General features: G+C 35.4%; 2 protein-coding genes across 2 annotated transcripts in view; both read right to left on the bottom strand.

The window, feature by feature from the left end:
- LOC107036187 (DNA primase large subunit) overlaps positions 1-7,232 on the bottom strand; it is a 16,060-nt gene extending 8,828 nt beyond the window's left edge. The window contains exons 1-2 of the mRNA XM_015253958.1: positions 6,872-7,232; positions 163-729 (exon numbers count right to left, since the gene is read on the bottom strand). Coding sequence (XP_015109444.1) covers positions 163-654 — 492 coding nt within the window. The 5' untranslated portion in view covers positions 655-729; positions 6,872-7,232. The remainder of the gene's footprint in view (positions 1-162; positions 730-6,871) is intronic.
- Positions 7,233-7,914: 682 nt separating this feature from the next.
- On the bottom strand, positions 7,915-13,216 carry LOC107036188 (snRNA-activating protein complex subunit 3). The gene is made up of 5 exons (XM_015253959.2): positions 12,978-13,216; positions 11,435-11,621; positions 10,204-10,458; positions 9,698-9,939; positions 7,915-8,795 (listed from the first exon to the last, which is right to left on the bottom strand). Exons 1-5 carry the CDS (start codon positions 13,136-13,138, stop codon positions 8,492-8,494), a joined length of 1,149 nt encoding a protein of 382 aa, XP_015109445.2. The 5' UTR covers positions 13,139-13,216; the 3' UTR covers positions 7,915-8,491.
- Positions 13,217-13,641: the final 425 nt, after the last annotated feature.

Below are 13,641 nucleotides of genomic sequence, written 5' to 3'. Positions count from 1 at the left end.
GGGGGGAGAGGGTCACAAATGAGCCAAAATTGGACCACGTGATTTATGGATGCCCCCTTACCATAAACAGTTGGTATAACACAAAAAATCCAAAACTTGAATTTCAACGATTACAATGTTTCCAATTGGAAGCAAAATATTAAAAATGTTCTCAGATCTTACAATCTCATACTGGAAATTATTGATAGCAAACAGTTGAGTCATTCCCTCTTTATTCAGCGAAGACAGCCTGAGTTTCATGTACTCAGCCTCCATAGTAATGAACCACCGCTTGAACTCAGGAGTTTGTGAGTAGGCAACCCTAGCAATCATGTGAGAAATAGCATCCCTTCGTCTCGCCTCCAGCTCCACATCAGTGTGTGAAGCACAGCCAGCGCCATTCAACAACTTCGTCGCATGATGATAACCATCCTTTCTCAGAGCAGCTGTCAGTGCAGCCTTGCGCTCTTCAACAGTCTTGACGTCTGTCCTGTTCATGATCAACTCGATCATCTTGAGGATCTCCCTTCTTTCCATCCCCAGCTCTTTGAATTCGGTGAAGTTGACGAGACCCACGGGTACGTAATGGTACAGTTGAACATCGTGGGGGTAAGCTTCCTTCAGACTTTCATTCGCAACATTTACTGTATATTTTTTTCGTTTTATGTACTCCATTCTGGTCGATTACTCTCCAATCATTCAATTTAATCACTTGCGCTAATTATTAAATGTACGTTTGATAGGAATATTCTGCAATTAATCAACAATGATAGTTTCATGTGTGAACAATTCCATGATAGTTTCATGTGTGAACAATTTCCCATAGGAAATCCTATGGAGAATTCAAACATTTCCTATAGGATTTTTCAGATAGGATTTGCTATAGGATATCCTATAAGATTTTTGGAAGCTGTGTGAACTTGGAGTCGAAGTTTGATAAATCGATTGTCTTTCTTATAGTATCGATTGTACTCAGTGAGTACCTGAATGTACTACATTCATTTTCATTTGTACCCCGCACCCCTAGACGTAAGAGGTGCGGGAAAAATCGTGCAGCGTCGGAAATGAAGGTACGGAAAAAATTTTCATGAGCAAGGATTCAGCATGGATAGTACTTGTATATACTATATTTTTCCATTTCATTTATCAACCCCTTCAATACTTTACCCGCTTCTAAAATCTTAAATGTATGAAGGACGTCAGGAAAACATACAGATAGCTTCTAAATCGTTAGTACCCGTTTGTACCAACGAAAATTATTCATNACTCAGCGGTTTTATTGGTGGACGGCTCAGAATTGCGTGTTTCCACTTCCTACACCCTATACCAGATAAATTAAATTAATTTTTTAAAATGAATTAAATTAATTTTTTTTTGCGATTTCGTTTTTCGCGATTATCTCGCAAACTATGAGAGATACAGCCTTAAAACCTATTCCATTCGATTCCTGAGGAAATTTGGGTTCCGTATAGGCAGATGGACGGCTCAGAATTACGTTTTTCCACATCCTACACCTTATAAGAGATAAATTAAATTTTTTTTTTTTGGCGATTTCGTTTTTCGCGATTATCTCGCAAACTATGAGAGATACAGCCTTAAAACCTATTCCATTCGATTCCTGAGGAAATTTGGGTTCCGTATAGGCAGATGGACGGCTCAGAATTACGTTTTTCCACATCCTACACCTTATAAGAGATAAATTAAATTTTTTTTTTTTGGCGATTTCGTTTTTCGCGATTATCTCGCAAACTATGAGAGATACAGCCTTAAAACCTATTCCATTCGATTCCTGAGGAAATTTGGGTTCCGTATAGGCAGATGGACGGCTCAGAATTACGTTTTTCCACATCCTACACCTTATAAGAGATAAATTAAATTTTTTTTTTTTGGCGATTTCGTTTTTCGCGATTATCTCGCAAACTATGAGAGATACAGCCTTAAAACCTATTCCATTCGATTCCTGAGGAAATTTGGGTTCCGTATAGGCAGATGGACGGCTCAGAATTACGTTTTTCCACATCCTACACCTTATAAGAGATAAATTAAATTTTTTTTTTTTGGCGATTTCGTTTTTCGCGATTATCTCGCAAACTATGAGAGATACAGCCTTAAAACCTATTCCATTCGATTCCTGAGGAAATTTGGGTTCCGTATAGGCAGATGGACGGCTCAGAATTACGTTTTTCCACATCCTACACCTTATAAGAGATAAATTAAATTTTTTTTTTTTGGCGATTTCGTTTTTCGCGATTATCTCGCAAACTATGAGAGATACAGCCTTAAAACCTATTCCATTCGATTCCTGAGGAAATTTGGGTTCCGTATAGGCAGATGGACGGCTCAGAATTACGTTTTTCCACATCCTACACCTTATAAGAGATAAATTAAATTTTTTTTTTTTGGCGATTTCGTTTTTCGCGATTATCTCGCAAACTATGAGAGATACAGCCTTAAAACCTATTCCATTCGATTCCTGAGGAAATTTGGGTTCCGTATAGGCAGATGGACGGCTCAGAATTACGTTTTTCCACATCCTACACCTTATAAGAGATAAATTAAATTTTTTTTTTTTGGCGATTTCGTTTTTCGCGATTATCTCGCAAACTATGAGAGATACAGCCTTAAAACCTATTCCATTCGATTCCTGAGGAAATTTGGGTTCCGTATAGGCAGATGGACGGCTCAGAATTACGTTTTTCCACATCCTACACCTTATAAGAGATAAATTAAATTTTTTTTTTTTGGCGATTTCGTTTTTCGCGATTATCTCGCAAACTATGAGAGATACAGCCTTAAAACCTATTCCATTCGATTCCTGAGGAAATTTGGGTTCCGTATAGGCAGATGGACGGCTCAGAATTACGTTTTTCCACATCCTACACCTTATAAGAGATAAATTAAATTTTTTTTTTTTGGCGATTTCGTTTTTCGCGATTATCTCGCAAACTATGAGAGATACAGCCTTAAAACCTATTCCATTCGATTCCTGAGGAAATTTGGGTTCCGTATAGGCAGATGGACGGCTCAGAATTACGTTTTTCCACATCCTACACCTTATAAGAGATAAATTAAATTTTTTTTTTTTGGCGATTTCGTTTTTCGCGATTATCTCGCAAACTATGAGAGATACAGCCTTAAAACCTATTCCATTCGATTCCTGAGGAAATTTGGGTTCCGTATAGGCAGATGGACGGCTCAGAATTACGTTTTTCCACATCCTACACCTTATAAGAGATAAATTAAATTTTTTTTTTTTGGCGATTTCGTTTTTCGCGATTATCTCGCAAACTATGAGAGATACAGCCTTAAAACCTATTCCATTCGATTCCTGAGGAAATTTGGGTTCCGTATAGGCAGATGGACGGCTCAGAATTACGTTTTTCCACATCCTACACCTTATAAGAGATAAATTAAATTTTTTTTTTTTGGCGATTTCGTTTTTCGCGATTATCTCGCAAACTATGAGAGATACAGCCTTAAAACCTATTCCATTCGATTCCTGAGGAAATTTGGGTTCCGTATAGGCAGATGGACGGCTCAGAATTACGTTTTTCCACATCCTACACCTTATAAGAGATAAATTAAATTTTTTTTTTTTGGCGATTTCGTTTTTCGCGATTATCTCGCAAACTATGAGAGATACAGCCTTAAAACCTATTCCATTCGATTCCTGAGGAAATTTGGGTTCCGTATAGGCAGATGGACGGCTCAGAATTACGTTTTTCCACATCCTACACCTTATAAGAGATAAATTAAATTTTTTTTTTTTGGCGATTTCGTTTTTCGCGATTATCTCGCAAACTATGAGAGATACAGCCTTAAAACCTATTCCATTCGATTCCTGAGGAAATTTGGGTTCCGTATAGGCAGATGGACGGCTCAGAATTACGTTTTTCCACATCCTACACCTTATAAGAGATAAATTAAATTTTTTTTTTTTGGCGATTTCGTTTTTCGCGATTATCTCGCAAACTATGAGAGATACAGCCTTAAAACCTATTCCATTCGATTCCTGAGGAAATTTGGGTTCCGTATAGGCAGATGGACGGCTCAGAATTACGTTTTTCCACATCCTACACCCTATAAGAGATAAATTAAATTAATTTTTTTTTTGCCATTTCGGTTTTTCGCGTTTATCTCGGAAACTATGGGAGATAGAGCCTTAAGACCTATTCCATTCGATTCCTGAGAAAATTTGGGTTCCGTATAGGCAGATGGACGGCTCAGAATTCCGTTTTTCTACTTCCTACACCCTATAAAAATAAATTAAATTAATTTTTTTTTACCATTTCGTTTTTCGCGTTTATCTCGGAAACTATGAGAAATAGAGCCTTAAAACCAATTTTGGGTTTCCTATAGGAAGATGGACGGCTCAGAATTCCGTTTTTCTACTTCCTACACCCTATAAAAATAAATTAAATTAATTTTTTTTTACCATTTCGTTTTTCGCGTTTATCTCGGAAACTATGAGAGATAGAGCCTTAAAGCCTATTCCATTCGATTCCTGAGAAAATTTGGGTTCCCTACAGGCAGATGGACGGTTCAGAATTCCGTTTTTCTACTTCCTACACCCTATAAAAATAAATTAAATTAATTTTTTTTTACCATTTCGTTTTTCGCGATTATCTCGGAAACTATGAGAGATAGAGCCTTAAAACCAATTCCATTCGATTCCTGAGGAAATTTGGGTTCCGTATAGGCAGATGGATGGGTCAGAATTGCGTTTTTGTCCACATCCTACACCCTATAAGAGATAAATTAAATTTTTTTATTGGCGATTTCGTTTTTCGCGATTATCTCGGAAACTATGAGAGATAGAGCCTTAAAACCTATTCCATTCGATTCCTGAGGAAATTTGGGTTCCCTATAGGCAGATGGACGGCTCAGAATTGCGTTTTTCCACTTCCTACACCCTATACCAGATAAATTAAATTAATTTTTTTTGGCGATTTCGTTTTTCGCGATTATCTCGGAAAAATTCAGAAAAACGTTTGTATCATTTTTCTGAATAATCTACGACTGTTTTTGAAGCTCTCAATGGTTTGTACTTGGTCTCATTATCATGTACAGTAAATTGTTCCGTTTGTACTGCGATGGGAGTGGAAATACGGAAGATGAGACGTACCCACATCAAAACTTCACGAACTACATATGGAATCCATTACGATGATTTTACGGTTGATAAAAATGGAATCAGGTGATTTGATTAGAATAATAATAATAATAATAATAATGAATAATTTTCGTTGGTACAAACGAGTACTAACGATTTAGAAGCTATCTGTATGTTTTCCTGACGTCCTTCATACATTTAAGATTTTAGAAGCGGGTAAAGTATTGAAGGGGTTGATAAATGAAATGGAAAAATATAGTACATACAAGTACTATCCATGCTGAATCCTTGCTCATGAAATTTTTTTCCGTACCTTCATTTCCGATGCTGCACGATTTTTTCCGCACCCCTTACGTCTAGGGATGCGGGGTACATACGAAAATGAATGTGGTACGTTCAGGTACTCACTGAGTACAATCGATACTATAAGAAAAAAAATCGATTTATCAAACTTCGACTCCAAGTTCACACAGCTGATTTTCGATAGGATTTCCTATAAAATTTAGGGTCATGAGGGTCAGAATGAGGATCATATGGACGTCATATGGGGATCATTTGGGAGTCATATGGGCGTCTATAAGAGTCATATGTGGGTCATATAAAAGCCATATGAGGGTCACATAGGGACATATGGGGGTGACCCTAATACGATTCCCATATGACCCTCATATTGTCATCCAATGACCCCTATATGACCCCCATATTACAGTTAAAGATGTACTGCACCCTTTCGGCCAAAATTCTCTTTTTTGTTCTTTTTTTTGGCAAATTATTGATCGGATTGACGCGAAATAATATACCGTTTTTGCGTTTTATCATCATTGGCTGACTCACGAAGTTTTATGGTAGTGGAATCATTTTCCTGCAATTCGTCTAGTTTTGTGAATTTCCGAAAAGCTTTAGAAAAAACGCAGGAAAATGATTGCACGATCATGAAATTTCGTGAGTCATTAAGTAATGATGTAACTCAAAAACGGTATATTTTTTCACATCAATCCGATCAATAATTCACCAGAAAAATTGAAAAAACGTGAATTTTAGCGACAAGGGTGTGATAGATCCTTAAGGGGTCTCCTCAGTAGGGCAAAACGGCGATTGGCGCGCGGGTGAGTGGAGCGTAAAATGGTTAAGTTAGTGAGGTTATTTTCGAGAGAGACGAAACATCAAACATGGCGTGCGTTGGATAGTGACAGACATCACGCCAATTATTTTTATCGTTAATTTAATCAACAAATTACTGGCAAAACTCGATGAGACTTCATTCCCTTATTTTTGAGAGTTTAATATAAATAAATATCGCTTCCTTTGTTGGCTAGCACATTGTCAACAGGGTGAGGGGTAAGGGACAAAATTTCGTTCTTAAAGCCCGTGTATAAGCAGAAATTCGAATGATTAATTGAAAACGAATGAAACGATAAAATTACTCAGAGTTTTTTTTATAATTTTCCTTTTACCATTTTTGATTATTATATTACATATTCAATTCGCTAGCACATTGTCGTTTTGTGGCGAAAATTACTGAGGAGACCCCTTAAATGATTCCCGCACGACACTTTTGACTCTCACACCCCTAAGTTTGATAAGAAATCCTGTTGAAAATCTCATATCAAATCCTGTAGAAAATCCTATAAAAACTACAATAGGAAAAATCTGATAAAGAATCCTATAGGAAATCCTATCTGGAAAATCCTGTACGATATGTTCGAATTCTCCATAGGATTTCCTATAGGATATGCTATAGAAAATCTTATAGAATTTTTTCATACATGTTGTCATTACATTAATGACCCAGCTCCTCATTTACAACTCCCAAAACTATCCTGACGGCACAATTTAATGAGTAGTTCAACTGGAAATTCACCCATTCACTTCATTAAAATTCATAGAATCTTGTGAAACTGAGAGTAAGACTGGATATTTGTTTGGATGTTTTTCTCAGTACCTCATTTAGAACTCCCAAAACTATCCTGATGGCACAATTTAATAAGTAGTTTAACTGGAAATTCACCCATTCACTTCATTAAAACTACTAGAATCTTGCGAAACTATAAGAGTAAGAACGGATATTTGTTTGGATTTTTTCACAACAAATCACTCGGGAAAATAACAAAACCACACTTTCCGCTCGGCTCCATTTTTCTCTACATGTGTTGGGTGCTTATTTTACCGCCAAATTTCCACCATTTTGTCAACTGGAGCGACGCAAAGTGGAATTATTGAGAACCTCGAACCAGGAGCCCTTCATTATCGAGTGACAATAACCAGTTTAAAAAGAATAGATGGGAAAATTAGTGCACATTCTGGTTAATTATGCAATTAACATGAAAAAGCGTGTAAATGACGTTTTTGACGTGTGAAAAAAAATCAGAGGAAAACTTTATTAAAAAATTTATTAAAAACTTAACTTTTAACTTTGACTAATTGTTTTAACTTTTTAAAAAAATTTATAGTTTTTCTATAAAAATTGTGTAGAATAATAAAATTGTTTAGAAAATGTCTATGGGAGATTCTATTAATTTTTCGCCAATTGTATTAAAAAATTGGACAGAATCAGAAATGTTGAATATAAATTGTATAGAGGAAATCGGTAAATATGGTCAACTTTCTATACAACTTATTCTATTGGGATTGTTCCTGTACGAATTCGTCGGCCTAAATGTCCAAGTTTTGTTGAGACAAAAATGAAAATAAAATGAAAAAAAAACATGAAAAAATTGTGCTGAGGAATTTCTATAGATTATTTCATTCCCTCGGATTTGAGCCAATCAAAGTGCAGTATTCAAGGCCTACAGACTGTTTTATTTCGGAAATTTCCGTAAACGATTTTTTTAATTTATTTATTTTCATTCTTATTCATTTAATGTTTAGAAATCTTACATATGAGTTATTTACACTGTCGGTGGGGATGTCTTAGACTATGGTATTTACATTTTTGTTCATCGTTAACGCTGTATAAATTATTTTGTAATATTAAATCATAATACTGCAGTTTTTCAAGAACAGGTCTCATATTTTGAGTTTTTTTAGTTTTATCGCTTCCAAAAACGAAAGGATCTACCGAGTTAGTATTACACTCGTTCAATTTTTCGATAAGTGTAATTCTTTTCTAATTGGATTCGGGGCATACAAAATAGTTGAGTCTGCTCGTAGTTGAGTTTTCGAGGAATATCTCCGAATCTCGAGGAGATAACGAATTTTTCGTGAAGACCTTTTTTGTAGCACTCAATTTTCTCTATAAAAAAGTTTATGACAAAAACTTTGCTACCTCCCTCAGATTCCGAGATATTCATTGAAAATCGGCCAATAGTACTGAATGCCAGAATCAACCGAAAAATTAAAATTTGAAAATTCGTCGATAAAAATTGAGTTTTCACATTTTTTACCGGAAATTTATTATAATTATTGTGAATCTGAATCTTCCTCCTTCTGTGTAGACTCTTCAACGCAACTCTTGGAGATTACCGGGTCGTAGGGGTACCGATACGCCTTGAAAGTCCCCAGTTTCCTTCCATCGATGTAATTGAATGACATGAAACATTGTTCACAGAAGTAGCAGGGGTCGTGAGGCACTCGGTCACTCTCCGTCACTATCCAGTGGACTGGGCGAGCATTGCAGAGCATGCAGAGGTGAAACCTCGTGGGTTTCACTCGTTCAATCTTAGGGTAGTGGGAAATATCAAGATCATCATCTGGATGTACCAATCTGCGGTAAAAATAATATTGCTCGTTAATTTGGTAATTATTTCGCTAAAAATGTTTCTTCACTTTCACAAAAACGATTTTTTTTCATGTTCGAAGAAAATTCTATAATTTTCAGACTGATGGGTAAACATAAATAAATAAATAACACCGTTAACCGACAGAGTGAATGAATGAAACTCAATTCATCAAGATATCTTTACTGATTTCGAAATTGTCCCATTATTGAGTGGCTATAGAGGAAAAGGTCAAGAGAACTTTCTGCAAAGACTGTAATTTCCCACAACAAAGGCGGATTTTTTTGCCTTAAACTCATTTATTAACCAGATAATTAAACAATTTCAATTGCTGAATTTCTCAAAGTTACCAATTATCCCGGTCATTACACTGAGAAAAAAAATTATTTTTGCCAAATATTCATTTACTTGAGAGAAGTATTTATTTTTAAAAAATCGTATCTCTCCAATCGAGTCATTCTCAGGCGAGCCTGATTAGGTTTCAATTATGAAAATCATATTGCTCTAGAGGATGACTATGTCCCACACGACCTTGGATGAACTCCTGTAATGATTTTTCATTCTTCCTAAATTCCTTATTTCCTAGAGGGAAGGATTTCGATCAATTTTTTAATGTTGATAATTATTGAAGGAGTTAGCTCAAAGTCATAACTAACATGATCATCTTCTAGAGCAATATAATTGACATAATTGAAACCTAATGAGGATTGCCTGAGATTGACGCCAATGGAGAAATACAGTAGTGAAAAAAAAATACTTCTCTCAAGTAAATGGATATTTGGCAAAAATAATTTTTTTTCTCGGTGTAAGTCGATTGCAGAATCGATAATATATTTCCCTCATGTTGTACATCTCGATAATCTTATAGTAGTTGGCAATATTCCTATACCTGGCATCACTGAAGACAATCAGATGCTCACAGGTGCCCTGGTGTTGATAGACCCAGGGATATCCAAACCTCACGGCGAGTGAGTCCACTCGTGTGTCCTCCATCCTCGCTATTCCGAATTTCCCCATCCCCTTGGCTTCCGCCCACTTTCTTATCACAGCACTGTTATCCATGTTCGTCTCGTTCCTCATGTCATTGTAGAATATTTCTTCAATGAAAAAGAATCCCGACTTGTAAATGTCCTGAAATGCACGGAAAAAAAAACAATTAATTCTTGTTCTGCATTCAATTCACTAGAATCGTTTCGAAAAATGAGAAAATTCTTCTAAAAAATTAAATTTAATCAACAAAAATTTAAAATGAGTGGAAAATACTAAGTAATCATTCAAATTAATTATTACATTGATACAATTGATTTGAATAATTGAAAAGACAAAAAAAAATTCTAGAAAAAGAATCACTGGAAATAATGAAATAGGCTGTAATCATCAGCGATTATTCATTACCCTGTTGGCAACTCCTCTGTCCCCGCCACGAGGATCTTCACTGATCTCCTCAGCAATCGTAAGATCCGAGATACAATTAATTTTATCTCGTAATTTGTCCAATGTCTGATTCCCCAACATCACAATTAACGAAGATAATCTGAGCTTTGCCTCGCAAGAAGAATCAGATGAGTAGGGCTTATAAACCCGAATGGATACGAAAATATCCTGCCCTGGTACTGCTCCCTCTTTAATTTTATCTGATGTTTCATACCTCTGAAATAAAAAATACATCATAAAAATCATGTTTTGAGTGAATTCAGGCTCGATTGTCTCATTGGAGAAAATCACACAAATAATTTCACGATTTTTCTTACTATCTATTTTCTTATTGTCAACCTATAACTATATTTCCACTCGGTTTTCTAATGTCTATACTACTTTGGAAATACCTGGCTGAAGGCCCTCGGTCGATAGCCAGTTGCAAGTCCTCGGACTTGCAACGAATTCCGTTGAAAATAAAAATAAATAATTTCACGATTGGAAGCAAATCCTAAAGTAATTCTTCATCATTTCTAGCGAACGAGTCATTTTAAAACGAGACAATGACAGAAAAGCCATTACCCCCAAACGTTTTCTTTAATTACCCTCAGGATGAGTCGATATCCCAGAGAAACAGAATAATTTCTAGTTTCCAAAAAAAAATCTCTGAATTTCAGTATAAACCCTGGGAATAAGTGAAATTGACACTTATTTTCAGAAGAATTCGAATAAATCTAGTGTAATTGGACATTCTCTCTCGTTTTTATAATATACAATAGAAAATATTCGTTCTACAAATCAAAACTTTTGGGTTCCTAGAATCAAAACCTCCTTGATAGACCAAAACCCAGAGTTAAGGGTGCCAAGTGAATTTGGCGATGACCTTGAAAATTGACACTCACCAACAAAGTTATAATTTTTTAAATTAATAGTATTAGACAGATGGTGAACATTGGTGACAATTTTAAAATTTTAGAACTTATAGATATCGAGAAATTAAATAAACAAAATCAGTCTTATACACGGCCTCTTATGGAGTTTTGATTAAATTGAACGTTTCAACCCCCTAGGAACTCAAGAGAAATATATTTTTCTATTTGCTAATTTATTAGCAATAATTACTATACTTATTCATAACAAAAATGTCATTGTCCATTCGTTTCTCTGCGTAACTATTGAGATCAAATGAAAGTTGATGATTACCACTTACAATTGGTATTTCCCGCTGATATTTAATATAGCCCTCGTTCTTCTTCCCCTCCCGGCTTTTGTATTTTTTCATCAACTCCCGGAGAGTCTCCAGTTCCGTGTCCTCTGGAATGTTGGCAGCTTTCTCAGCAGCATCCTTCTCGCTCTTCGAGGGCACTGGCTCTCCTGCGAAGCCTAAGTGATCTATACTGCAACAAACATCAATAATAATCTTTGACGAATGAAAAAAAGCCTCAAGCGATGATCGAACTAACTTTTACATTGAATCCCTCATTCAAGGAGGAATAAGCGTGACAGACTTGCGAGATATCGATAGTTATCGACTTTAAGTGTATGTTCTTTTTAGAATAGGACCCCATGGTTTGTCAGACCGCTATTTCGTCTGGATCGCATTTGCCGTTTGTTTGAGCGAATGAATCAATGCTTTTTGTAGCTGATGCTTCAAATGAGGACTAAAAGTGGGAAAGGTCAAATAAGGAAGGGTTAAATGATAGAAGGGTTGAACAGAGGGCGCAAAACATATGAGTGTAATCTTTTACTAATTTTATTTCATTTTTCTTCGCACTCAAATATTTGTTATGAACATTTTTTCACATAAACCTTGACTGTTAATCTGCAATTATACAACTAACAAAAAATGGCATTCGTTATGAATAATTGGTGCTAATTACCATCAATATTAAATTAACATTGAATCACATGAACACAGTTCCTAATAGAGATAATTTCATACGGTACAGAAGAAGTGTACACGCACGAAAAAATTTAATAGGAAAACCTATCGAATTCGTTAGAAAAGTCTATTAAATTTCTATTAAACTTTCTATTAGTTTTTGGCTGATTCTATTGACATGTTCAATAGAAAAATTAACAGAATTCGATTTTTCTACATAACTTAGTCTTTTCATATATTTTCTACAGAATTTGCTCGACTCAAATTTTCTAAGTTTTTTGCTTTCTATTTTTCTTTTCTTCTCATCAAGAAAATCAAACGAAAAAACTTGGAAAATTTGAGCCGAGGAAATTCTATAGAAAATATCTCAATAGAATAAGTTATATAGAAAAATTGAATTCTATTGACTTTTTCTACTAAATATTTTCTATTGAACATTTCAATAGAACGGCCAAAAACTAATAGAACGGTTCAATAGAAATTCAATAGAATTTTGTAACGAATTCGATAGGTTTTTCTATTAAATTTTTTCGGCAGTATATTCTAGGCTGAAGGCCCTCGGGCAATGAGTATTTGTAAGAAGTATGTTTCTTGTAATAAATAACGTTAAAAGTTAAAGTTAAAAGTTGGTGCTAATTATTTTTTTATCGATTCCCTCAGTGAATAAATTAGAAGAAATATTTGTGATTTCATGGATTTATCGAGGCGAAAAAAATTGAGAACATTCTGTATCGATTGGAACGATGAAATAGAAAGCTACTGGGAGTTTGAAATTTTTTTCTTACATTTATCAATAGTTACAGACTGAAAGTTTTGATAGCAGTCCCACAGACCGGGAGTTCGGTGTAAAGGTTAATATGCCTTCGCTAACCTGCAGGTTTCCTTCAGCAATCCGAGCTGTTTCTTTTCGAAGAAGATCTCGTTCAAGTTCCCGTACTCCACAGGTGTCAATAGCTTGCTGAAATCCTCGAAGTATTGCTTGATATTAATTTTCTCGGTGGAATTGGTGACAGCTCCATGCAGTCGCTCCATTATCCTCTTTGCTTCTTCGTAAACACTGCAGCTTAAATACGAATAGTCAATACTGACAGAAGTATCGATATCTTGAATCGATAAAAATCGTTCCATGCAGAATCGCGCCAAAAATATCGATATTCAAAACACTGATGCAAACAATTGTTTGAAAAATGTAAATATGATATTTTTGTCATTCCGGCCGTAAAGCAGCGTTTCACGGACGTAGAATAGTATATTTCGTTTTTAGGCCGAAAATAAACTATTTCAACACTAGGCCGCGAGGAACTTTTCTGGCGAATATGAGGCGGGAAAGTTGTTCACGGTCGTGTATCGAACAGTATTTAAAATATACTACTGTTCGAACAGTATTTAAAATGATCTACTCTTCGATACACGGCCGTAAAGAACTTTTACCTTTACTTTTCCGCCTTTTTATGAGGCGGAAAAGTTGTTTACGGCCGTGTAACGAACAGTATTTCTTTCTAAATACTGTTCGTCATACGGTCGGAATTAGTTAT

This window comes from Diachasma alloeum, unplaced genomic scaffold (genome assembly GCF_001412515.2).
Source record: "Diachasma alloeum isolate Michigan unplaced genomic scaffold, Dall2.0 Dall_scaffold_00206, whole genome shotgun sequence".
NCBI lineage: Eukaryota > Metazoa > Arthropoda > Insecta > Hymenoptera > Braconidae > Diachasma > Diachasma alloeum.
This window is presented reverse-complemented; position numbering and strand designations above follow the sequence as displayed.

Excerpts from the sequence above, each read along its gene's own strand:
- LOC107036188 (XM_015253959.2), bottom strand. The coding sequence starts at position 13,138 with ATGGAGCGACTGCATGGAGCTGTCACCAATTCCACCGAGAAAATTAAT. Across the intron at positions 10,459-11,434 it reads ATCAGCGGGAAATACCAATT|AGGTATGAAACATCAGATAA; the intron begins GTAAGTGGTAAT and ends TTTTTATTTCAG. Across the intron at positions 9,940-10,203 it reads ACAGAGGAGTTGCCAACAGG|GACATTTACAAGTCGGGATT; the intron begins GTAATGAATAAT and ends CGTGCATTTCAG.